The 27,710-nt window shown below is 41.8% G+C and overlaps 1 protein-coding gene and 1 long non-coding RNA gene across 3 annotated transcripts in view; one reads left to right on the top strand and one right to left on the bottom strand.

The window, feature by feature from the left end:
• NUP210 (nucleoporin 210) overlaps positions 1 to 15,314 on the bottom strand; it is a 170,250-nt gene extending 154,936 nt beyond the window's left edge. The window contains 3 exon segments of the mRNA XM_020981244.2: positions 14,886 to 15,081; positions 15,084 to 15,133; positions 15,135 to 15,314. Of these exon segments, the coding sequence (XP_020836903.2) occupies positions 14,886 to 15,081; positions 15,084 to 15,133; positions 15,135 to 15,262 (374 nt within the window). The 5' untranslated portion in view covers positions 15,263 to 15,314.
• Positions 15,315 to 15,325: 11 nt separating this feature from the next.
• LOC110204970 (uncharacterized) lies at positions 15,326 to 24,077 on the top strand. Of its 2 annotated transcripts, none has more exons than XR_013485833.1 (3): positions 15,326 to 15,625; positions 17,067 to 17,544; positions 22,501 to 24,077. It is a non-coding gene; the product is annotated as an uncharacterized LOC110204970 (long non-coding RNA). The 2 variants fall into 2 exon arrangements; XR_013485834.1 differs by having other exon boundaries at positions 15,326 to 15,522.
• The last annotated feature ends 3,633 nt before the right edge of the window (positions 24,078 to 27,710 follow it).

Raw genomic sequence — 27,710 nt, forward strand, 5'->3', positions numbered from 1 at the left:
TTAGCTCTTTCATCACCCTGCTGACTAAATGAACTTACATACTTGGTATAGGTGGGTATGTATGTTCATTCTCAACTATGGTAATTGAATTACCTGAGACTCCTCTCATTCAATGTGCTTTGGACTATTTACTGAGTGACAACTGTATGCAGAATGTTACAGTGGACAATTTTATATTCTAATCAAATAAACATTTATTAAGCACTAACTGTGTGTCAGGCACTGTGATAAACACTAGGAATACTATTAATAAATTAATAAAAATTAAAGTCCCTGCCCTCAAGGAACTTACAGTCTGTAGTTCCCTGCCCTTGAATTTGAACCTAGTTGAAAAAAGCAAAAAATTATATCCACAAAACCAGAGACTAGAAATCTCTAAAATCAATATCCAAACAAGTCTAAGTCCAAATAAGAATACTGAATAGGATTCCTGTCTCCTTGATCCAGGTTAGTAGTACCAATTTAAAATACAGACTTCCTAAGCAAAACTTTCAGAAAGCATCTGCTCTCTTTCACCAGCCCAGCACAATTTCTGTATTGCCAAACTGAACCTTCCCTAAGCACCATGATTTTGACAGAAACTTCCTACCTCTCTTGGTCACCTCTTACCTGTTGGTTAGCACTCTGCAGGTTATAAAGTGTTTTCACAAGCCATCTGATTAAAGAACTCAGCAGACCCTCATAACATCCTCTGGGAGATAGGCTCAGACCCAAACCTACACTGGGTTGTATGCATGCTTCTCTATTTTCCACTGGCTCTATCCCCCTCACCCTAGGCCAAATCCTTCCATTTAGCCTCTCCAACCAATGTCTGGGCCACCTTTTTATTTCACCCCTCATTTTCTTCCCTGTGTGAAGTTACCTTAATTAAATCAATGCCATTAGACAGAAAATCATTCTATTTAGATGCCTGCTTGATAAAGAGTCAGAAGATTAGAGCTAGAGGGGCATTAGTAATTATTAAGTTCACACCCTTCATCTTAGAGAAAAGAAAACTGGGCCTTGACAAGTGATGTGATTTCCCAAGCTCTATTCTGCAGAAAGATTTTAAAATATGGAATGTGTTGGCCTTCCACATTCACCAAATTTGTCTCATCTGTATTGTGCATAATGAGTCCACAACTCTGTGCAAAGCACTGAAGGAAGTATATCACAGTCCTAGTCTTCAAGGTGCTCCAATCTTCAAGCCTTCCTCACCTTCCTCGATGCCTCCACCTGCTAAAGCCCCCTCCTTTTTCAAATTGCTGTAATGCTGTGATATACTTACCTAGATACATATGAAATCCCCCCAGAGGAACACAGGGACAATTGCTACATTTTGCCTTTGTATCCCCAGTGCCTAGCACAGAGCAGCTGCCTAATAAATGCTTGTAGAATGGAAATGACTTCTATGGCGAATAAGTTAAAACTCATGACAGATAAATAACTAGGCTGTAAGCCCTTGGTGGGCAGGGACAATACCTCCATAATCTTACAGTAACCTTGGAGAGCAACTTGCCCACAAGCAGCACTGAATGTTACTGATAATGATAGTGCCAATAACAAGGTGTCAGACCTAAAGTCTGACCACAAAATTCAGCCACCTGTTGGAAATTTTAACAGGATCTGTTAACAGGACATGTTGCCAACATCAGAAAGAAGGCAGGGGAACTATCTTGAGGAAGAGAGGAGCATGATAGCTATATACTAACTTCAGGACTGTCATTTGGATGTGAATTTGAGGCAGTTTGGCAAAGTCCAAGGAACCTTGTACTTTGCACCTTGTCTTAGTATCTGAGGACCTGGGTTAGAATTCCAACTCTGACATTTAGTAGTTCTGTGACCCTGAGGAAGTCATTTCACCTGTTTGGGTCTTGTTTCTTCATCTATAAAATGGGGATAATGCCACTAACATTGCCTACCCCAAAAGGTTGTGAGAAAAGTGGCTCGTAAACCTCAAAGTATTAAGTTATTCTAAGGCAATGGTTCTGAATGCTGGGTCCAAAGAGCTCCCCAAGATGCTTTCAAATCTTTGAAGTCAAAACTATTTTCCTCATAATAGGAATACTTTAATTTCTAACATGGTAAATACTGATAGATATCATTCACATAAATAAAAGTTATTTGGGGGTCCTCAATAATCTATAAGAGTATAAAGCAGTCCTAAGACCAAAAAGATTGAGAACTGCTGAACAGAATAAGGAACAGATTTAATGTATGTGAATCTAAAGGAAGAGTACTCAATGGATAGAATTTACAGGGATTTCAGTTTCAGTTCAATGGAAGAGGAAGAACCTTCTAATAATGAGACTTGTCTAATGACAGGAGAGTTAGGATCTCATGATCTTTGGAAGGAAGAAGTTCCACTTCGACCAATTTTCAGAGGTATTCTTAGGTCAGGTTAAATTTGGTTGGCTCCCTTCCCCTTTGAGTAATTCTATGGGTTCTCCCAGATCCAAAGAGCTCTCCTTATCTTTTGGTAAGAGGAAGCTCCCCCTACCATCTTATTTGATCCCACAACAACCTTGAAATCTAGGTGCCCCAGTTTTTAAGATGAGGGAAATGAGGAAGGCAGAGGTTAAGTGACTTGCCCAGGGTCACACAGCTAGAAGTTTTCTGAGGGAGGATGTGAACTCAGTTCTTTCTGACTCCCAAGTCCAGCTGGATCATCACTATGTCACCTAGCTATCTAAGATAGTATCCCCATTTCTTGTACAAGGAAACTTATACCCAAAGCAGTGGTGGTCCCAGAGTCAGACCTATTTCTTTCACTTTAGAATATTTTCTTCCTAGCCCTACTCTTTATTCTATCTACATACCAGTCATCTCTCCACTTCTAATATGTTTAGCACCTACCACTTAAAAAAAATGCCTGTAAAACTCAGGCAAGAAAAGCCAGCCTTACCTAACGACTATTAATTAGGCCCTCCATCTGTTGTTGTTGTAGATCCTTCATTCTCAAAGAGGACCAATGACATCATGGGGTGATGTTTTGACAGGCACAAATTGGATTTAAGTGAAGCAGAGTAGCACAAAGCTGTCAGCTTCACCCTGTCTTCCATAGTCATCAAAGTCCAGTGGCAAGAAAAAAGTTAGGAAGACTGGAAATGGCTGGAGATGCAGTGGATGACCTTGGTCTCTTTGATGTCTGTCCAAGCTCTAAGTGCTCCACAGGCTTCATGGCCATTGCGACAAACTTCTCATCCACCCATTTTGTCAGGGGAAGTCTTGGGACAGACATTCCTCTAACTCCCCAATGGGTCTGAGGCATGTCAGTTACCTTTAACCTGGTTTAGCCAAGATGGTTTTACCATGGCTACTGCACATGCAGCTTCTTGGAGCCACAGGTGAGATTTGGGTGCCAAGTGGACATCAAAGGTGGAAAAGCAGCCCTGAAAAGCAGACCAGAGGTGCTAGTCCTGCTGAACATCCCATCCACCCCAGGCCTTCCACCTAATTCCATTACAGACCACCACCTACCTTTTTAGACTATGGGTACCACTGAAGACATGCGCAACAATTAATGCAAGGCAAGAAGCTGAAACTGCCTGCAACACCTCCTTCCAGCCTTTGTGTGCACCAGGATTCTCTGGTTCCCCAGCCCTTTTCTTGGAGGACATCCAGGAATAGCAGAGGTCAGAGAGTTCAGTTATTCTGAAAATATTCCTCCAAATTCCCCCAGTCAGGAAGCAGCTGGAAGAACAAGGGATTGTGTGTGTGTGTGTGTGTGTGTGTGTATGTATGTGTGTGTTTATTTAATTGAAGCGCTCTTCTCCTCCACTCTTCCCAAGAATCCCCTCTGCAGCCACTGTCCTACTTCTGCAGCCACTGTCCTACTTTTCACTGCATTTAGAAGTTTCTAAAGAGTGGTGTTTGCTTCACTCACAGGCCTGTTTCCTACCTAGCACCAAAAACTCTGAGTTAAGTCCTGGTTACCTTTTTCTGAAAAACAAAAGGACTGGACTAGATGACCTCCCGGCTCCCTTCCAGTTTCAGTTAGATCCACAATCTTATGATCCTCTAGGATTGCAAAGAGGCAGGGTACAGTGTATCAAAGTCACAAAACTATTTGCACAGTTTGGCTGGAACTCAGAGTGCAAGAAGAAAAGGAATGTAACAATCAGAGCAGCCAAAGTGACATTCCTAAACTACAAGTCTGAGTCTGGTCATTTCCCTGCTCAAAAACCTCCTGGGACTCTCTATCACCTTGAGGATAAAATTCAAACTCTTCTAAATGACTTTAAAATTATTTTCTTGCCTTGTCATTGGATGGTGGAAGAAGAGGGAGGGAAAGAATTTAAAACTGAAAAAAAAAAGTCTCTGTGTTTTAAAAATTAAACAACAACAACAAAAAAATTAAACAATTTTTAGCTCAGATTCTTACAATCTAACCAAAGGCTTAGATTCTTAAAACCTAGCCACTGCTTAGATTCTTAAAAATTAGTGAGCCAACAGCTCACTAATGTTCAGACTACTTAAGAGTCTGCCCAATATGATGGATGTTCTAATAAACCTTGTCTTTGGCTGAAAAAAAATTTAAACAATTTTTAAAATAAAAGACTTCACAATCAATCAATCAACCTTTACTAAACACCTACTATGTGCCAAGCACTGTGACTCCAGTTTACCCTTCCAGGCTTATAGCCTATTATTACTCCCTCTCACACAGGAAGTGATAGAGTACCAGAAAGAGCACAAGGTCACACTGGAAGTGACGTGACTAAGAGTCCTTGCTGTACCTTATATACAACAGTCCACCTGCCAGCTCCATACCTTTGCATCAGCTGTCTCCTATGCCTGAAATGTATTCCCTCCTTATTTAACTTTAGAATCACTAGCTCCCATTCAACTCCTGTTGAAGCTCTTTCCTCCTATATGAAATCTTTTCTAGTGTCCCCTGAAACTACAGCATACTTACTTTGTATACATGTACATCTATATGCATATGTATGTATACAGATGTACATAGGAATATACATAAATAATAATAGCTATCATTTAAGGTTTGCAAAGCACTTTACAAATATTGCCTCATTTGATCTTCATAACAACTCACCAGAGTTAGGTGCTATTATTATCCCTATTTTACAGATGAAGAAACTGAAAAAGGTTAAGTGACTTGTCCATGGTCACACAGTTAAGAAGTATCTGAGGCTGAGTTTGAACTCAGGTCTTCATGACTCTAGGCCCAGCACCCTACCTACTGTTTCACCTAGCTGCCTCATTTCATAGGGTAGCACCCCTTCTGAGGCTATATTCCCAACTCCCTGGCAGGCTGGGTTCCTACAGCAGGGCTATTTCTCTACTAAGGATTCTAAGGGTGAACCCTTATGGGTTGGGACTGTCTAGTATCCTTACTCATGAGCCTCATGCAGTGTGCCCTCTATCTATTATCAATTAGTCAGACAGTTAGTTAGCTTTTAGAAATGGCTTTTACTAGGGCAGCTAGGTGGTACAGTTGACGGAGCACCGGCCCTGAAGTCATGAGGACCTGAGTTCAAATCTGGCCTGAGACCAAACACTTGACACTTACTAGCTGTGTGACTCTGGGCAAGTCAATTGACCCCAACTGACCCCCAAAAATGGCTTTTACTGAGAGGGTACAGTAACAGTTGTGAAAAAGAACAATCCCCCCCCAAAAAAATGTGGAGCACACTCTCACAAATTACATACATGAACTCAAGTTTAGTGTGGCACACACACACACGCGTGCACACACACACACACACACACATGTAGCAAAGGAGTAAATCTACAGTTCCAGATTATAGAAAATTATTTTTCTCCCTTTGTGGAGTCATCACAAATATCCCCTTAAATTGGTATAGTTCTCTGCTGGGCTCCAAGGGTCAGCACCTTAGCAGAGTCCTAATGCTGCCTTTCCTTAGTTCATCTAGTCTGTCCTTGGAATGCCTCTCAGTTCCCAGTGCATGTGCTTCTATAAGCCATTACTTTCACAGACCCTACCGCAATCTTCAATGGGAAGCCAAAATTCTAACCTTTAAAAGTTCACAAGGTCATCTTCTGCTCACCCCATTACTAATGTTCTAGCTAGAGGTGCCAGGGTCTACCTCCTCAATGTACTTAGAAAGCTTTTCTAGACTCACTGCTGGAATCCCCTTCTGATTTATGTAGTCCTGGGCTGAATCACATTCTTTTAACCAATCTTAATACATTTTCTGTGTACGTTCATCTGATTCATTTGAAAAGCTCAAAACACTTCACTCTTCCCAAATTGATTGAGAACTTGTTTGCACCTAGCTTATACCTCTAATTGACTAATCTTATAACTCATATAATAGCATTAGGATATAGAACATCCTGTTAATTATATTAATTGGGTTGAGGGGTATATGATACCCCTCTTACAAGAAAGCTATAAATCTACAGCTGGAACATCTTAGAGACTGTCTAGTTCAATCCCCTTCATTATACAGATGAGGAAACTGAAACCAAGGGGTTAAGTGATTTGCCCAAGGTCACATTAGAAGTAACAAAGGGAGGATTTGAACTCAGGTGTTTTGAATCCATAGTCAATGCTCTTTCTACTGTACCATGGTAAGCTACTTTTCTTATGTATAATATATTGTACATGTATATAAATAATTCCTACCAATAGAATATAAGCTCTTAAAGGGCAGGGACTGTCTTCGTATTTTTGTCTTTGTATCCCAAGTACCTAGCATAGTGCCTGGCAAATAGAAGGCACTTAATAAATGCCTATTGATGGTCTGGTATCAATGTCAAAAGAAATGTATTCATTCTAGAAAGCAACTTGGAACTTTCATATATCCTTTTACTGACAATACCACAACTAGGTACTGGGATGTATGGAGTGTTCAGGGAAGACTAGCACTTCTGGTACAAGGATATGCCAAGCTCTTTTCAGGGCTGCTCATCCACCTTTGGTGTCTACTTGGCACCCAACTTTCACCTGTGGCTCCAGGAGGCTGTAGCATCACAGTGGCCACACCTGGTCTGCCATCTCAGCAGATGGGCAAAACCAGGTTGAGGGTAATGGATGGGCCTCAAACCTGCCGGTGAGTTAGGGAAGTATCTTCCCCAAGCATGTGAAGACTTCCCCCAGCAGAATGGATGGATGAGAACAATTTGTTCCAATAGCCACGAAGGCAGCTGAAGCAGGTGCTATGGAGTACTCAGAGCTTGGTCAGACATGGGAGACACCAAGGTCATCCACTGTATCCTGGGCCATCACCAGTCATCTTGACGTTTGTCTTGCCACTGAACATCAATGACAATTTTGTGCAACCCTGCCTTACTTAAATCCAATTTGCACAAGTCAAAACATTACCCACAAAAACGAAGAACAAACAATGCTACCACAACTAGTCCTATGATCTAAAGAGATCAAAGGGGGCAGCTAGGTGGCGCAGTGGATAGAGCACCGGCCCTGGATCCAGGCGGACCTGAGCTCAAATCTGGCCTCAGACACATAACACTTACTAGCTGTGTGACCCTGGGCAAGTCACTTAACCCTATTTGCCTAGCAAAAAAATTAAAAAATAAATAAATAAAAAATAAAGAGATCAAAGGAAGAAGAAAAACCCCCACATTTATAAAAATATCTATAGAAACTTTTTTTGTTGTAGCAAAGAACTAGAAAACAAAGGTAGTGTCCATCAATCTGGGATTAGTTGAACAACTGTGTTATATGAGTGTAATGGAATATCATTACACCATAAGAAATAATGAAAGGGACAGTTTCAGGGAAAACTGGGGAGATTTCTATAATTCTGAGTTAAGTGAGCAGAACCAGGAGAACTGTTCATACAGTAACAACATCTTATCAAAAAGCAACTGTTAAGTCTTTCAGACTTAAGAACCATGATCAGTGCATTAACCACTCAAAATTACAGAGAGCTAATGAAGCATGCCACTCACCTTCTGACAGAGGGGTGATGATGCAAGGTACAGAATGTGACACACATTTTTGGACACAGCAAATACATACATATATACTTACACACATATTTACATGCATTTGGATGACAACTTTTCAGGTCCCTTCTGGCTTCAAAATCCTATGTCTTTAAACCACTTTTATAGGTACCCTCAAGTCTAGCACATAACCACACTTTATTTTCTAATGATCAGAGAGACAGTGATTTTCTTGAGGAAAGAAACAATGTTTTATTCTTTCTCAGATGCTCCCACAGCATCATACACATCCCTGGAAACAGCAAAGGCAATCAGCAAAACTTTGAGCTGAAACATTAAGAAATTAAAATTTAAGATCTCCATGCCAAGTGCAAAAATTAAACACACATTGGATAAGTATACTGAGATTTGTCCATCAAGTTCCCCCAAGTCAGTGCTTCCAATGTACTCTCTTTTTACAGTTAGGTTGTTTCTGGTCTAAATTTCTATGAACTTTCCATAGACATGGCAGTTTGCTCTCCAGAGAGTTATTTTCTGATAGGATTTAAATATTGCTTGCTCTCTTTAATACAGGCATTTAGCACATCAAAATGAGGTTTGTGGAGCCCTATAAAATGATAGCATTATTTATTCTCTAATTCTCAAGGCTAATTTATTTTTGTTTTCTTTTAAATGCTTTTTGATTGGTTAACAGTCCCTAAAGAGGGCAGTTTTGAGAACAAAAGTGGCCACATGGGCACAATCTGCTAATTGTTCAGCTGGGGGATTTCAATTTTCACACTCCATCTTTACAAAATTTATGCAAGTATTTCGGATCCACCTGAAGACTTGTAGATCTGTAGCTTGTAGGTAGAACCACTGTCTTGGTCTTGCCCTGAAGCCCTATGGCAATCTATAATACTCCTCAAGCTAGCTGATCAGTGATGGGAGGGGGGGAAAAAAAGCTTTTTGAAGTCCTCAGCTTCCTGTGGGGGTGGGGCAGGGATTAGGTCAGAAAGCTATAGTAAAAGAAAGGAGAAGTGAGAATTACACAAGAAATTGGGGGGGGGTTGGGAGAGAGAAATGTGGGTTAGGTTGATTGTTTCTGGTTGCTGCTGTCTGTTGTTGTTGTTGTTTTGGTCTTTGTATCCCGAGAGCCTAGCACATAGTAGGTACGTACATGCAATTGTTGACTGATTGGTTGAGATAAGACGGGTGCTAGGCAGGAAATGGAACCCTTCCTCTCCAGACACTGTGAGCATCAGTGCCAGGAATAAAGTCTATCCTCTGAAATTCTGAAAAGGAGAGCAGAGAATCTCAAACATGGTATGAGAGACTTATCTTGAAGAGCCTGCATGTGAAATTATCACAGAGCCTGCCTACATGAAGCAACAGAAAAAGAGGCAGTCAGGAAAAAATTAGGTGACGAGGTGGTACAGGACAAATTGACAGTACCCAGGAAACCCTCAAGCCTCATCCCACCACCATCCTCCCCTGACCACATCTGTAAAACGTATCTGTTCCACCTACATCCTGCAGCAGGCCCCTTGCAAAGTATATAGGTAAGGGAGGACACACTCTAGCTTCATGCTACACACCCAAAAGCAGGTAAAGCTGGATTTATACTACAGTTAATGTGATTGAGATCATGGGGTAGAAATTTGTCTACACACACACACACACACACCCTTGGAAGTCTCAAAAGCATAGAATGTTAGACCTGGAGGTTTTAGGGGTCATTTAGTCTAATCTCTTCATCTTACAAATGAAGAAACTCAGACCCAGAGAAAAGCTACTTGCTCAGTTTCACAAAGCTGAGTGGAAGAGCTTGAATCAGAACCCGGGTCTCCTGACTCCTATTCTCACATTTCCCCACAACATGCCTCACAATCTGATATATGTATATGTGTGTGTGTGTGTACATGTGTGTATATATGTATATACATACTTCTTCTCTTCCTCCCTCCCCTTCTCCATTCTCTCTCTCTCTCTATCTCTTCCTCTATCTCTTTCTCTCTCTTTCCCCCTTCCCCCAAAATGTTGTGGGCCACTAGGGATGCCAGAGAGAGGTAAAAGCAATAGCCAAGGCAGCGAGAGCTGCCTTGTCTCCATTATATAAGAAGCTATCTTCTTACCTCATGGCTACTACGTGGCCATGAATGTGTGATACCTCTGGGGTTTGTTCACTCTCTCTTTTTTTAATCTCTCTGTGTTCATTCTTTCCTGATCTTAGGTGAATGAGCATTAGAGATGGAATGGACCAGGTTACAACCTTGTGAGTTCTGAGAGATCTGAAGAACAGCCCGCTCAGCACACAGAGCCAGCAGCAGCATTAGCGGAGTCTAGTGAGCAGCCAGTCCTAAGGAGTGGCCCAGTAGCCAAGACACCGTTGAACAAGCAAAGGAGTAACTTTTACATGGGTTATGCCACATCCAAAAGTGATTTGGTAGAAACTCCTCAAAAGGAGGAAAGGATTCCCAAGGTCAGGAAATATTCATGGGATGGGGAGAGGGACTGTTTTATTGCAACCACTTTCAAAGTGAGCCTACCCTTCCGAGGGACTGAATGGGTGTGAAGAGGGAACAGCAGACCTGGTTGGGGAGGGTGGTCCTTGGGACTTCAATCCTTGTTCTGCCTTCTTAGTAAAGGCAACTTTGTGTTAATTCATTAGTTGATTGTGGAGAGGATGCACCAGGTGAGGGCTTGTAAACAGAAGTACCAAATTACAGCCCCCCAAACTTCTCAGGGTTACCCCTAGAACCTTGAAAGAAGATGTAGCTGACCACACTCTGGGGATTCAACCTGCCAGTGTAAGTGAGGTTGGGAGCATCAGTTCCCAAAGTTGTTCTATTTGCATCCCCAAAATTTAGCACACTGTCTGACTTATACTTAAGTGCTTAATAAATATTTTTGATGGATTTTTAAAGAAAGAACAGGTCTAATGACACTAAAGATCTGGGTTCTAGTCGTGGCTCTGAAAGTTAACTTTCTTTGTGACCTTGGATAACTCATGTTCCCTGACAGGGTCTAGCATTCTTGTCTGCAAAATGAGGGAGTTAGACTAGATGATCTCTAAATTTTCTCTTAAGTCTATGAATAATTACAACTAGGAAGCAATGGAAAAATGAGAGCTCATAGTTCATATGCTGTGTTATGGTTTACAAAGCACTTTCCTCATAACACCCTTGTGAGGTAGGTAGTATAAATACTCTTATCCCCATTTTACAGATGAGGCACTGGGACTTAAAGAGATTAAGTACCTGGTTCATGATTTTAAACAGTATTTGAGTCCAGGTCTCAGTCTACCATACCATCCTAATTAACTATAAATCGGCTAACTGGCTAATTATATGTTTAGCACTATGCCTGGCACACAGGAGGTACTTAATAAATGCTTATTCCCTACCCCCACAACCTCACATACACACCATATGCCAACTCTCACTTCCATGTATTTATATTAGTTGTCCCCTAGGGTTAAAATTAATTTCCCCCTTACATGTACCTTTCAGAATTCTCCTCCCTCAAAACTAAGTTCAGAAGCCATCTCCTCCATGAAGCCTTTCCTCATTCCAAAGGTTTGAGTGTTGTTTCCCTCCTCAGATGATGGTGGATTTACTTATGTTTCCACTTGGTATCTGCCCAGTCTACTGTAACTTCCTTTTCTTGCCTTTCTTCCCCACTGCATAGTGCTTTGCACAAAGTAGGTATGAAACAAATGTTTACTGATTCTATATGTGTATGTTGGCTGTATGTTACATATACAAGCACATATAAAATATGATTTAACTCACAGATGCCTACCAACTCTTTGGGTGGGAAGGAATCTCCTCCAAGCTTCAATAACTGAGAATAAATAGCTGTATGCTACGCTGCTCAAAAATCTCAAGAGAAGCAATTCTGCAGAGCTGACGAGATAAATAACTGTTCTAAGAACAGTACCACTAAAATTAAAGAAAACATTTGAATGCATGACTAATAACATTTCTCTGCAAAGCGAAGTTGGGGGAATCACAATCACCAAACACCTCTCAGAATACACTTCGAATAGACAGTCACACATTTACTGTATATCACCTTCAGCACAAGCTCATTTCAGATACATCAGAAGAAAGGGTTCCCTCTCCCCCAGCCCATTTACTCTGGCCCATTTAACTCTTGTCGACAAATTTAACTGAAAATGAATTTTCCAGAGTTTATCTATTTTTGGAAAAGAAAACTTGGATGTTATCATTTTAGAAAAAATCATTTTATTTATCTTAGATAAATAACCTCAGAAAACTTGAATGTATTAATTTTAGAAAAAATCATTTTATTTATCTTAGATAAATAACCTCAGAAGAAACAGCATTCTAATGCATCTCAGGGCATTCATATATAGCCAGATGTTTCTAATAACTTGTATCCTTTTTCTGTACATCAAAATACTGACAACTTAGATATAAGAGGATATGAATGCATAAACTTTAAAATACCTTGGCTAATGAACGGCTGTTCATTCCCACCCCAACAAAACAAGTCCACGGGCACTAATCCTGAAAGTCTCAGCTGAGTCCTGAGAACTCACCTACTGATGTCATGACTTGAATTAAGTCATTTCCCCTCAACTTGGCTCCAATTTTTCATCTGACCAAAGAAGCTCTTCTAAAATCCCTTCCAACTCAAAGGTGGGGATCCAGGGTCATTCAAGCAAATGGAAAGCACTGACAATTCTATTTGCTGACACAATGTAGTAATGGTACAGAGTAGGCAAGCCCTTAGTGACTCTCCATGGACACTTGCAAGAAAAAATTTGCTGCAAAGATCCTATGTAAGTAAAAAGAGAAAATATCTAGAAACTGGAAAACTTAGAATCATAGATTTAGAGCTGGAAAGGACTTTAAAGGTCCTCTACTGCAACCCCATTGTTTTAAAAAATGAAAAATCTGGGACCCAGAGAAGTGACTTGCCCAAGGTCATAGTAGAACCAAGATTTGAACCTAGGTTCTCAGATTCCAAATTCTTTCTGAATTCAAGGACACCCAATGTCTTGACTGAGAGTCAAAAAATAAAAACTTTTACAAAATCAAGTTCTCATTTCTTTTCTTAAAACACCAGTGGTGAAAGCTGAGATTTATGAAATACTGAACAATGGAACAAAGATTTGATTCATGTAGAGAGAATAGGCAAAAAACAACAAACTCACCTCCTTTTTCATTTGAAATTCAGCAGAATTCAAAAATTGTTTAGCCTAAATTCATACATATAACTACCTCCACTACACTCCAGCTTTGTTATCTGAGAGAATATCTGGAAAGAGTACTAGATTTGGGAGTCAGAAGATAAAGGTAAAAATAATATGAACCATCTCAACCTCAGTTTACTCTTCTGTAAAGTCAAAGGGTTTAATCTGCATGGTATTTGAAATCTCTTCCAATTCTTCTATGATCTATGATCCTGAAGGCTGGGGCAGTTTTGCTTTTTAACATCTCTATCACACAGTAATCATTCCCCCCATGTAACACCCGGTTAAGACCAAGTTTTCAAACTTTCCTGGGAGCTGGGAATGCAGTGGCCAAGTGTATGTGGCAAAACAAAGTAGTAGTGTAATGGCAAAGTCTGTAGAACCTGGATAATGGTGGCCAATGGGCAGGATTTGGACAGGAAGTATTCTGACTTGGGGTGGGGGAAGGGGAGAAAGAGGGGGAGAGAGAGAGAGAGAGAGAGAGAGAGAGAGAGAGAGAGAGAGAGAGAGAGAGAGAGAGAGAGAGAGAGAGAGAGAGAGAGAGAGAGAGAGAGAGAGAGAGAGAGAGATCTAATGGAGTGTTTTCCTGATTCAAGTCTGGATTCTATCAGATCCATTTCAAATTTGACAAGAGACTACCTGCCCAGAACGCCCACATTTCCTACATTTCTCTCAGTGGACGTGGGAACTCTCTCAAAAAAAATTTGTAAAGTCCTTCGCACAGTGCCTTGAACACGAAAGTACCACTATGTTGCCTCAACACACCGTCAACTGAGAAAAGGACAAGCAGCTGACTATTTAGGATTTGGCCCTTTCAGGTCACAGGCCAGATTCACCTCAGTGGTGACTCAGTGCCTGCCCTGTGCCCAACCTTGACTTCCCTAGGGGAGGAAACATTGCCTCCACGCAGGCGTAAATCGCCCGCCAGGGGCCAGGTCTTTGCCCCCAGGGCACCCTCAGTGCCAAGGCCTGCCAGGCCTCTAACCCTGACCAGGGCCAAGGCCTGGCCTCTAACCCGGCTCAGGAGAAGTAGCAGAGATCAGCGTGCCCAGCACCTTCCCCTTCCCACGGCCCCTGCATGGTGAAAGGCTCCGGCGCATGGCTGCTGAGGAGCCCCCGAGGAGGAGGCCGGGGCACCCACGCAGCCGCCGTGCTGCGGTAGGCGAGCGTGATCGGGCCGCCTCTCTGCTCTCTCCCTGTTTCTCTCCCGCGCCAAAAGCAGCAGCCGCCGCCGCCGCAGCAGCAGCGGCAGCCGCGGCCACAGCCATCGCCAGGGGTCCAGACAGCGCCAGGCCCCCTCCTCTCGCGTACGGGGAGGGCTGGGGGGCTGGAGGGAGAGGGAGCATCCCAGGGGGCGGGGCCGACCAGGACAGCGCCAGAGCCTGGCAGCGGCTCTCCGGTCCTCGCGACGCCATGTGCAGCCGACTCGGCTAGGTCCTGCCAGCCCGGGGAGGGCTCCCCTCCTTCCCCCTCCGGCCTGGCCTTCCCTCTTTGGCCCCGGGGGAGCCGTGGCTGTAGTCCAGGCCTGCGGAGACGCACCTGCCTGGAGCTGCAAGGGGATGGCACGCGCCTGCCTTGCTGCGGCCCCTCATGGGCCTCACCCGATAGGACCCAGTGGCCACGCGCACCCCCTCGGCCCCTCCCGGCTGCAGGTCTAGTTGCTGCCCCCGCCCACGGCCTCTGGCGCCGGCTCCAGCCCGCGCTCTGGCTCTGGCTCTTGCTCCCTCCTCCTCCTCGGCCTGGGCCCCAGGGGAGGGGAGAGGGTGGCTGCGGGGAGAGGAAGGCTCTTGACTGGCTCACTCACCAGCGGTAGCAGCCCTCCGAGGCCTCCAGTGTGAAGTTGATGCGGGTGCCCCGCGTGAAGGGTAGCAGCACTTTGGGTATGTTGAGTTTGGAGGCGGCGGTGCGGTCACTGGCCAGCGCCGCTAGCAGCAGCAGTAGCAACAGCAGTGGCGGCGATAGCTGCCAGCCCCTTGGCGGCCCCTGGGCCCGAGCTGCCATCCTCCCTTGCTCCCCAGCCGGCGCCGGGCTTGCTCGCTCGCTAGCTCCCTCTTGGAGCAGGCTGGCTGGCTCCCTCCCACTCCGCCCCAGAGCACCCGATAGCCTAGCCGGCAGGAGGACCGCGCTGCCGCTGCCCGGGCAGCAGGTGATAAGGCGTGGAGGGGGAGGGGCGTGGGACATCCCTCCAGATCTGAATGCAACTTCCTGGGCCGTTGGTCGGGCTGGGGTGGGGTGGGCGGGGAGGGGACCTGGGCGCGGGTTTCTCCCCTAGTAGGCGGGCCGAGCAGGGTCCCGGCTGACCGACCCCAGAAAAGCCAGCGAGGCTGTGCGGGCGGCCCACCCCGAGTCTCAGGCCCAGCCGGCCTTGTTTCTGCAAACTGGAAATCGCGGGAAACGCGGAGGAAGTCCCAAGCGATACAAAGTTGCCGGAGGAGGGGGAGGTATTGGCCACAGTATCCAGAGCCGCAGACTGTTCTTCCCCCCTTCCTTCTCGTCCCCAGCTAAGGCGCCACCTGCGGACGCAGCAGCTAGAGCAGCCTCGTGGTGCGCTGATCCGTGCACTTGAGCACCCACTACAGAGGGTGATCTGGGACTGCATGGGGGAGGGAGAGGGCAGAAGGAAGAAGGAGGATCCCGCGGCCCCCCTGGGGTTCATGGGGACCCCCAGGGAGCTGACGTCAGAGCTGCTGCAGTCCCACCTCACTATGAGCATTTGCCCCAGGGACAGCTGAAGCCGTCTTTGGATGCTAAAACGAATTTAGAATTTGTGGTTGGGTGGGAATGGAGGTGGAGACGGGGACTAGGTACAGACTACCCAGGAGGTAATAGGCAGGTAGGAACTGAAACCCAGGCTATATTGTTCCCATATGGGAAAATTATAGGTGCCGTCCTCACTTTGTGGGACACCGATGTTAAATAGAGTTGGGGGCGGGGTAGAGAGCTAGGTAGCTTATTAAGTCTGCAAAATTGAGCTGTGTCCAATGAGGAAAGGTTTCATTACAATTGCTAAGTTTTAGGATGAGAAGCCCTCTGAACCTAGAACCTTTGTGAGAAGCTGAGTTCCAGCTGCCCTTGGGATGTGGGATTGTGGGGGCATTAAAGACTCCACTATAAACCTTTTGGTTAGGGTTGTACAAGGGTGGTGACCCATCCTGCCCTTCCATTGCCTTCAGTGTCAAGTGTGGCCTAGCCAGTATGGGCTAAACAAAGAAAGGTTTTGCTTTACCTAATGGCTACCTTCTTTGGCTGTCTTCATGGTGGTGGGAAGCTAGAGGAGGTGAGATTCCGAGGTAGTCGAGGTAATTGGGTGAGCCCTACAAACAGGACAGTGGACTTTTGTTCCCTTATGGTCCCAAGTGGCTCTAAGATTCATGAAGTAGAAAATTGAGCAGTCTCACCAAGGACCATTCTGTGGTTCTAGCTGGTATTTTCTCATACAATTTTTGGTCATCATAGGCACCTGGTCCCATCTCTGACAACCCACACATTCTGGGCATAAAGCAAGATATTGTGGCTCTTGAGGAAAATGAGTTCTCGGAAAGCTCCAAATAGCAAAATTGTTACTTGAGGTGCTTGAATGTTTTTAAGTACATTAGTAGAGTGCCTCTGGTGGTGGGGGTAAGGATGGGAACAGTTAGGGATTGTTGCCTTAATCCTGTTAGGTAGTCTCCTAATAAAAATGACCCTCAGAAATCCCAGTGCAAACTATTTTCCAAATCCTAATCATAATTAATGACCCAGTTCAACCAAAGCAATCCCAGCTTTTTATCAAAGTTGAGACCATACAACTTTGCAGGTGGAATTCACCCTGTGTTTGTACTTTTTCCTTACCATTCTATCATTCCATACACTTAGAGCATTTGTTTTCCAAACTGAACAGTTAGGCGCTATTTCATTCATCCAATTAGCCTGGCTGTTAGGAGCCAATTAATAGCTTTAATCCCCATATACAACTCACTTTTTTCTCTCGTAAATATTTTATCAGGGCTGATTCTGTGGAGTCCTACAAAAGCAGAAGAACAATTTCTACACTCATGCTGGCTCCCACTTCAAACAAGCCTTTCCAGTTCTTCAGAAGTAGAGCCAGTCAGCCATCTCCTTACTAAAGACAGAAGAAGGACCAATGAATAAAACATGGTTCAACAGCTCATACATAATCAGCTGGAGAAGTTAAAACTATTGCTGTTTGAAAAAAAAAAAAAGCAAAACCCACAACATAACCAAAACTCTGTCTGTTGATGAAAAAATTTCTCAGCCTTTCCCTCCAAAGTATGACTGCAGACTTCACTTTAACTTGAAGTGGCCCTGATGTTACTCTATTAAGTAGATAACAATTCATGCCTACAACTAGGGCTTGCCATAGAGAGTCGTTTACCCAGTAGCGGGTGAAGGCCTGTGAGTGAAAAATATCTCTGGAATTGCCTGTTGCTGTTGATTGGGGATTCATGGATTCATTGATTTAGGTATCTAAGATTTTATAATCTTCATAACCCTTCAATTAAAGTGTACATACTCCTAGCTTTAGGACATGGTGCTCAATGCCATAATGAATACTAAATGGGACATAGATTCAGAGTCAGAGGATGGCATTATGAGAGTGACCAGAAAGGATCTTCAAAGGGTGTTAGCATGGTAGAAAGAACAGTCAACCTCTAGTCAAGAGATAAAGGGATAGCATTAAACCCGAAATCAAGTGGGCTCCAGTCATGTGCTCTGCCAATAACCTGTGTAGGTAAGGTAAGTCTGTTCTGGCCTTAGTTTCCTTATCTGTAAAATAATTGCTTATACATAGTACTTAAAGTTATAAAAAAACCACTTGAAATACATTATCCCACATGAGCCTTATGAGAATCCTGTGATATGGGTGATAGAATTGTGTCCATTTTACAGGTAAAGAAACAGGCTCAATGAAAGGGAATAGCTTGCCCAACGTTATGCAGTGCCAGTATTGAAGCCAGGTTTTCTGACTTGATGATCTTGTCAACTGGACCAAACCAGCCTCTAATCTGTGGATGGCCGGAGCCCAACTGAGTAGATTAGGAACAGGAGAGTCAGGAATCAAATAGAAGTTTAATTTTTAAGTGAGGGAAATGGCTTGAAAGCAAGGAGGTGAATTAGACACAAGTCTAGAGCCCCGCCCCTGGGAGGGGAGGGGGACTCACTTTAGTGTGGCTGAACCTTGATTTATATACTTGCAGCTAGACAAAGAGTGAAAGTGTAGTGTAGCAACAGCAGTGAGCAAAACAGCAACAGTGTGGCAAGGTTTTCTAGGAACAAAAGTCCCTTGTAGCAGGGCTTCATGTCAGGGTCTGTTGGTGCTTGCCCCATCTCAGGGACCATCAGTTCCAGAAGCTGAGCACAAAGGATTGTTGTTATGCCAAGTTCAGGGCACAGCTTGCTTGCTGGGCCTTAGCTCTGGAAAACAGGGTGTCTCCTAATAGTTTCTTGACAATCTACCTCCCTGTACTGCTAAACACTGGATTGAGAGTCAAGTAACCTGAGTTCAGATCCTGGTGCTACCTAGCAGTGGGTCCATATGTAAGTCATTTTACCCTTGGTCTCCATGTCCTTATCTATAAAGTTTTTAGAATAGACTCAACTAAATTCAACCATAATATTTAGGAAGCACATATAATGCAAGGCACTGGTGGTTCAAAGGTAAAAAACAAAGAAGTCTTTGACCTCCAGGAGCTGAGTCACAAAGAAAGAAAAAGATTGCAGCAGGCAGAGATGGAGAGAAAATGTGTTCCAGGTATGGAGGTGGGGAGTGGGGTGGGAGGTAAGAGCTCATAAAAATTCATGGAGGCCAAAGACATAAAGGAACAGCAAGTAGTCCCATTTGCCTGGAACGATATAAAGAGGAATAGGTTGAAATAAGACTAGAAAAGTAAATTGGAACCAGATTATTGTGAGCCTTCAATGATAGGCTAAAGAATTTATACTTCATCCTGTAGGTAACGGTGAGTTTCTAAAAGTTTTTGATCAGTAGAATAACATGGTTAAATCTGTGCATTAAGAAAAAAAATATTTGGGCATTGTGTGAAGAAGCCATTCCAATAGAGAGAGGTCAGGAGGGCCTGAACAAAGAGTGGTAGAAGTGAAAATTGAGAGGAAAAGACAAAGAAGAAAGGTATTGCCGAAGTCACAGCTGCCACTTCCTCTGTGACCTCAAAGTGCCCTTCTAGCTCTGAGATTTTCTTGTCCTATTTCACAATTTTGTTTCAGCAGAAATGCTCGGCACCTCTCCTATAGAATACACATTCCCCTCTAAATCCCCTCCTCCTTATGTCACACCAGTCAGATCCCTTCCACCACTGTGCTCCTTCAACTCTGTCTCACGTAAAGAAATGACCTTCCTCTTTACCAAGGCCTACCCCTCTACGTGCACAAGTGATTCTGGTCCTTCCCATTTTCTCCGGCAGGTATCATCCCTACTGTCTCACTAAGAATCTTCAATCTCTTCCTGTCTACTGGTTGCTTCCCTATTTCCTACAAAGGTTACCTGAAAAACCCCCTGGCTTCTTCCACCCATCCCGGCTAGCTGTTGTCCCAGATCCTCCCTCTTGTGGCTCAACTCCTTGAGAAGACTACCAGGACTTGCAGTCTCCACTTCCTTCTCACTCTATTCTTAGTTCCCCAGAGTTTAGCTTCCAACCTCATCATTTAACTGAAACTTCTCTCTCCAAATTTTACCAACAATTTCTCAATTGCCGAATAATTGCTTTTTCTCAGTTCTTTTCCTTTTTTATCTCTGTAGCCTTTGACACTGTTGATCCTCCTCCTTGATTCTCTCTTCTCTCTCTCTCTCTCTCCTGGTTCTCCCACCTGTCAGACTGCTCTTTTTCGGTATCCTTTGCTAGATCTTCATCCAGGTCATGTCCTCTAAACATGAGTGTCTCCCAGTGCTCTCTCGTGGGCCCTCTTCCCTTCTCTCTTGATACTATTTGATTCGGTGATCAGCTCACATGGATTCAAGTATCATCTCTTTGCTGATGATTCACAGATCTTATTCAGCCCCAGCTTCTCTCCTTACCTCCAGTCTCACATATCCAGCTACCTTTTGGACATCTTGAACTAGATGTTTCTTAGATATTTGTACAATTTATCCAAAACTGAACTTATCTTGTCCTCCACTGTCAAGAACAACACTATCTTCTCAGTGTTCCAGGCTCATAAGTAGGTGTGATCCTCAATTCCTCACCTTCATCACCATGTCTAATCAAATTAAGTCCTGTCAATTCTACCTGTGTAACACGTCTCATTTAGACCCCCATTTTCTTCTCAGACACTGTACCATTATGGTTCAGTCCCTCTTCACCTCATGCCTGGACTATTGAAGTATCTTTCTGGTTGGTCTCCCTGACTCACATCTTTACCTCTCTATTCTATCCTCCACTCAATGAAGGATATCAAATTGATCTTCCTAATGCACAGATCTGACCATGTCATTCCACTACTCAATATTCAAGTGGCTCCCTCTTACCTCCAGGATCAAATATAAAAGCCCTCTGTTTGGCATTCAAAGCTATTCATAACCTAGTCCCTTCCTGCCTTTCTATTCTTTTTACACTTTACTCCCTTGTGACAATGGCCTCTTTGCTTTTTCATTGGCTATTACCTACACCTGGAATACTTTCATCATCTCTTTGCCTCTTTGGTTTCCTACAGATCCCAGATAAAATTCCACTTTCCACAAGTAGCCTTTCTTATTTCCCTTAATGCTAATCTCTTCCCTCTGTTGACAATCTCCAAGTTATCCTGTTATTAGATGAGAGGAGTCAGTGGTGGTAGGTGAGACCTTGATCCCAATAGTGTCCTTAACATTTCAAGAATCCCAGAACATAAGGTGATATTGACTTCAAAGTGTCTGTTTAAAAGTTACTGAGAAGCTAAGCGTCTAAATCAATGCTACGTTCTCCTAGGTGTGATTGATGAATTTTTGGCATCAGTGTTATAGCTGAAACCCATACTTGGGCTATGGAAGATGAAGGAGGAGCATTGCTGCATTTCTCATTTGAAAGGCTTTCATTTTAGTCCATAGCTAACTATGGAAAAAAGACTCATGTACTTCCTCCTCAGCCCCTAATGTCCTTGCTACCATTCTCTTCACCCCCCCCCTTCTTTTTTCTAAGAGATTACAGGTTGGGAGTAGGGACAGTCTCAGGCTGGGCAGAGAAGCAAAAGGAAATGAGAAAGAGGATCAGCTCAATCTCGCTAGCCCCATTCCTTCATCTCAAATCCTAGTCATAAATTTGAGTTAAAAGCAGTTTGTCACTGCCCTCCCCTCACCACAACATCCTGCTTGAGAGAGCAGTGACTGGGGGAGAGGGGCAGTTAGGAGAATTGGAAAGACCAGCCAAACAAATTCGAATTTGGGAATCAAGGTATGGGTGGTAAGTAGCAGAGCCAGGATTCAAACCTAGTGCTTTTTCTGCTAAGGAAGTACCAAAGTTGCTTAAATGTAATAAATTCAGTTTAATTCAACACATTTATTCTGTGCTTACTACATGCAAAGCAAGTCAATAAACAATTATTAAATACCTGCTTTGTGGTAGATAATCTCTCTAAGCCTTGGGAATAAGACAGTGAAAAAATTCATGGTTTCTGCAGTCAGGAGCTCATGGTTTAGTAGCAGGATGAGACATACATACAAATAGCTATTACACAACTTGGAAAGTGAATGTGTAGTGGAGGGGCCAAACAATGTAGCTCAGGAAATTCAAGCTGGAGGAATCAGAAAAGTCCAATGGAAAGAACACTGAGTAAGTTTACCTGGGGACAAATCTTGCCTCTGGCATTTACCAGTTGTGTGAGCATGAAAGAAAAATCTCCCAAATTTTTTAAGCCTCAGTTTCCTTATCTGTAAAAAAAAAAAGGTTGATAATACCTACTACAGGATGGTTTTGAGGATCAAGTGAGATAATGCATGTAAAATGCTTTATAAATCTTTAAAACTGTCAGTTGCTTTTATTGCCATCATCACTGTCCTCCTCCTCATCTTATTATCTCATTCTCATCTTTTTCTTTCAATTGAACAAAATTATATGAACTGATGCAAAATGAAGTGAGCAGAAGTAGAACATTGTGTACATATTGTAACAATGTTGTAAGCAATGTAACACAGTAGCAGTCTAAGATATTGTAGCAACATTGTAACAACCAGCTATAAAAGATTTAGCCACTCTGATTAGTACAATGATCCATGGCAGTTCAAACGAATCATGATGAAAAATTCCATCTACCTCCAGAAAGAGAAATGATAGACTCTGCATGCATATTGAAGCATATTTTTTCACTTTATTTTTCTTGCTTTTTATTTTATAACAGGGCTAATATATTTTAACATTGTAGCATAACATGCTAAATATATTTTGCATGACTCATAAGTATAGTAAGTATATTTCTTGCCTTCCCAATAGGTAGAAGAAAGATGGAGGGAAAGAATTTGGAACTGAAAATAATAAGAAAAAATTAAAATACCCAGCAAAAAATGAGCATTATCTTTCAGGGGAGGAGATGGATATTTAACAAAATAGGGGACCTCATACCTTCCTGATAAATAGACCAGAGCTCAACAAAAAATTGATCTTCAAATACAAGACTCAAGAGAGACATTAAAAAGGTAAATGGGACAGAAAGAAACAACATGTTATTAATAAGGGCAAACTGTTTACATCCCTACATGGGAAGATGACACTTGTAACTCTTGAGAACTGTATTGTTATTACGCCATGTTAAAGGGGTATACATAAAGGCAGTAGGTATAAATTGACTTTGATGTAATGATGAAAAAAATCTAATCAAATGGGTTAAATGGATCCAAGTAAGTGAATTAATCTGATTTAACTAAGAAAATGTACTGAGAGAAAAGGAAAGGAGGAGGCAGACAAGGGTAAATTACATCACAGGAAAAGGCACAAAAAAATCTATTACAACAGAGGGAAAGAAGGGAGGGAGATGAGCATTGTTTGGACCTTATTCCTATCAGATTTGGCTCAAGAAGGGAATAACATAATCAGTTAGGTATAGAAATCTAACATCCCCAATAGGCAGCAAGAAGGAAAAGGGGAAAGAAAAGGGAGGGGCCTAATAGAAGTAAGGTGGTACTGAAGGAGGCAGTGGTCAAAAGCAAAACATTAGTGAGGAGGGAAAAGGAGAAAAGAGAAAGAAAAGCATAAACGGGGGGGAGGGGAGGGAGAAGGATAGAGGGGAGGGAGAAGGATAGAGAGAAAGACACACATAGTGTCACAGATAGATAATCATAATTGTAAATGTGATATATGAATGTAATGGAATACTATTGTGCTATAAGAAAGAATGAACAGGCAGACTTCAGATAAACCTGGAAAGACTTGTATGGTTTGATGCTGAGTGAAGTGAGCAGAACCAGGTGAACGTTGCACACAGTTACAGCGACACTGTGTGATGACTAACTTTTATAGACTTAGCTCTTCTCAGCAATCTAAGACATTTCCACAAGCCTCATGATGGAAAATGCTATCCACAACAAAAGAAAGAACTATGGAGTTTGAATGCAGATTGAAGCATACTATTTGCTATTTTTTTTCTTCTGTTGTGTTTTGTTTCCTCTTTCTGGTGGTTCCTCCTATTAGTTCTAATTCTTACTTACAACATCACTAATGTGAAAATATGTTTAATAGGAATGCATATGTAAAGCCTGTATCAGATTGTGCACCATCTTGGGGAGGGAGGATGAGAAAAATTTGAAACTCAAAAGCTTATGGAAGTGATTGTTGATAATTCAAAATAAATTAATAAAACTTTTTTAAAAAAAGAAAGAAAAAGAAAGAAAAAAAACACTGGAAGTCCAACTCTAGTAGCAGACAGAACAACAGGAATGATAGAGGACCTTATCCTGTTCCCACATGGTTTTGATTTCTTCCACTAAATCTTTATGTTTGGAAATTTTGTTTTGTATAGTTTGGAGATTATAAGTATTTGGTAAGGTAACATCTATTAAAATTATATTCTTAAATTTTTATGGGTCAGTGTCATTATTATTAGGACATATTGAGTCTGAGTTGTTGTGGGATGTGGAAAGTTTCTCTTTGGTACTTAAAGCTTTTCCAAAACTAATCCCTTCTTGCTTTTCCATTCTTCTTTCCCTTTGCTCCACTCCATGCACTCTGTGATACAGATATACCTATTTGCTGCTCCTTCTTTCATGAAATTCCATCACTGGTCTCCATGCTTTTCCACCAGCTGTCCCTCCTTCCTGGAATACTCTGCCTTCTAACCTCTACCACTTAGTTTCACTGACGTCTTCGTCGTCGTCGTCGTCGTCTTCTTCTCCTTCTTCTCCTTCTTCTTCTTCTTCTTCTCCTTCTTCTCCTCCTCCTTCTTCTTCTTCTTCTTCTTCTTCTTCTTCTTCTTCTTCTTCTTCTTCTTCTTCTTCTTCTTCTTCTTCTTCTTCTTCTTCTTCTTCTTCTTCTTCTTCTTTTGGTGAGGCAATTGGGGTTAAGTGACTTGCCCAGAGTCACACAGCTAGTGAGTGTAAGTGTCTGAATTCAGATTTGAACTCAGGTCCTCCTGACTCTAGGGCTGGTGCTCTATCTACTGTCACTGCCCTTTCAAGATTCAGCTCAATTTCTACCTTCTGCAGAATGCCCTTCTAGGTCCTCCTAGCTGTTAATGCCTTCCTCTCTCAAATTACTTCTTGGCTACTTTCTATATATCTTATGCCCTCCTAGTTGTTTACATATTGTCTCTCCCATTAGAATATATGCTTCCTGAGGGCAGGTACTATTTTTTTGCCTTTCTTTGTATATCCAGCACTTAGCACAGTGGCCAGTAAGTGTGCAATAAATATTTGTTGACTAATTAACATGTAGATTAGAGATGAGGACATACTGTGTGGTATAATGGAATGAGATTGGATTTTCTCAGATAACCTGGATTTAAATCTTGGCTCTGCTATTAACTACCTTTGGGACAACCTCTTGGAACCTCAGTTTCATCATCTTCAAAATGGAGTTGGATTAGAATTGGGGTTCTTATTCTGCTGTGTCTTAACTTGTTTTTTTAAAAATACTTTGATAAAAAAATTTTTTAAAAGAAAAAAAAGAAAAAGAAAATACTTTGATAATTATTTCAATATAATTGGTTTCCTTTGTTGTCCTATCTATTTTTATTTTATGCATTTAAAAACTTTATTGTGATGGAAATGTGTTTTACATGATTGCACACATGTAACACATATCAAATTGTTTAACATCTCAGAGAGGGGGGAAATGAAGGAGGGAAGGAGAAAATTAGAACTCAAATTTTTTTAAAAAATTGAATGTTAAAAATTCTCTTCAAATATAATTGGGAAAAAATAAAGTATTATTAAAAAGAAAAAAATATTTTGAGAAGTGGTCTACAGGCTTCAAAAGGTTGCCAAAGGAGACCATGACACAGAAAAGATTAAGAACTGCTGGACTTGAGACTCTCTTTTAGCTCTAGGTAATAGGATTCTTTACTTTCTATCATTGCCTCTGGCTTATTGGAACAGTTTTAAACTTGGCTTATTTTACAGTCACTCACCAATCTGTGACCCCAATCTAGAGTGTTAGACAATCGGTTAAGTCTGTTAATAGGAGGAGCTAGAGATTGGCAAGCCTTGGGTAAAGGAAAATCTCTTCAATATTATACTTTATTCAATGTGGTTTGGTTGTTATTTTTTGTGGTGGTGATGGCTTGCATTTGTCTTGTTTTATTTTTAACTTCTGCACTGACTTCTAACAAAAGCTTTCAATTTTGAATTCAAGTTTAGGGAATTCTCTGTGTGTCCCAGTTTTAATCTGAGATTGACTGACTGATTTTCTGAATCCACCTCTGTTTATTTAATCTAGTTGACTCAGCTGAGGAGAATGATTTAGGGAATAGAGAACCAGCATTGCAGTATGAAATGCTTAATTTAGGTCATGAGTCTGACCCTTAATAGCTGTGCAACCATGGGTAATTCACTTAACCTCTCAGTGCCACAGGTGGCTAAGACTACAATGAAGAAATGAATTACTTATCTGCATTGGTGAAAGGCATTTCCATTCCAGAAGTACATTATACCAATAAAATCTCAGGTCTAAAGTAAAATGATAATTAAAAAAAACTCCAATATCAATTCCCAGCCCTTTACAGCTAAGATAACTAGGTTAAACAAATTGAAGCAGATCAGAATCAGCCCATTCTAGTTTAAAACTGAGAGACACACAAAATTTCCTAATTGTGAGTTAAGCCTTAACCTTAAAAATATTTCTCCTCTTTCAGTAATAGAACTGAATATGATTTCCAAGTTAACAAGGGAGTCATGCTACATCTTTTTGGTAACTTGATGTAGAAACCATGATATATGGACAGGTAGGTGGCACCGTGGATAGAGTACTGGGTCCAGAGTCAGGAAGACTCATCTTCTTAAGTTCAAATCTGGTCTCAGACACTCATTAGCTGTGTGATGCTAGGCAAGTCACTCAACTCTGTTTGTCTCAGTTTCCTAATCTGTAAGATGAGATGGAGAAGGAAATGGTAAACCACTTATGTTTCTTTGCCAAGAAAACTCCAAATCGGGTATGATTGAAATGACTAGATAATTGTATGGCCCCATTTAAAACTATACTAAATAGCTTTTGCATTTTATGGAATCTTTCTGCATTAATATCATAATGTCATTTGACTTGAGAAAGTACCGTGAAAAGAGTGATGTTTCTGGAGTCATAGGATCTATATTCAAATTCTACTTCTGACACTACTTACATGACTGTGAACCAGTTCCAATTGAACCTCTGTTTCTTCATCTGTAAAAGGAGGAGTTGGGCTACCTGACCTCCGAGGTCACTTCTAGCACTAGAATTATGATCTTATGACAATATAAAATGTTTAATATACTCCAAGGAAAGATAGAGCTGAAAGCTTCAAGATTGAATCTAGGGGTCAGATTAAACCAGTCGATAAAGGTGATACAAATACTCTTTCAAACAAAACAAATCACACATAAAGCTATCAAGGACAAAAAGCATAACTATTTTTGCCATGAGACTCTTCTGGAATCTTGAAATCAAAGCTCAATGGAAGAATATGTTTAAAGAGATTAATGCCTAAACAGCACTGGGCTTACCATACACCATAACAGATTTGGAAAGTACTCTAATAATTTCCCTGAGAGACCATGGGAAAGAAAGAAGACATTTCTCTTGCTCCCTTTTTAATATACATGTCTCCTAGAATATGAGTTTTTAAAAATCAGACTAACATTTCTGAGATCAATAATTTATAATTTGTCAGCATGAGATAATTTTGTTAAGTTTTTCTTAAGGGTTTAAATTACTGCATTTCAAGACAAAAAAACTCTGCCCCTCACATTGGTAGCCATACTAACCTCGAAAGACTATTGTGACATTTAAATGTTATAGTGTTTGTGAACATGATTTGGAGACTATAAAGCATTATGAAAACAAAGAAAAAGAAAAAAGAAAATATTCTAACAAAAAAAAAAACAACAACAAACCCAACAGCCATACAGTAGTAATGAAATACAGAACCTAGCATTCTAAAGCAGCTAGGGAAAGATGAACACATCCTCATCAAAAAGGAGGAAGAAGATTGATAGACATTTCTAGAGCATATGGTAAAC

The sequence above is a fragment of the Phascolarctos cinereus genome, unplaced genomic scaffold, assembly GCF_003287225.1.
Source record: "Phascolarctos cinereus isolate Bilbo 61053 unplaced genomic scaffold, phaCin_HiC Scaffold_4;HRSCAF=312, whole genome shotgun sequence".
Lineage (NCBI taxonomy): Eukaryota > Metazoa > Chordata > Mammalia > Diprotodontia > Phascolarctidae > Phascolarctos > Phascolarctos cinereus.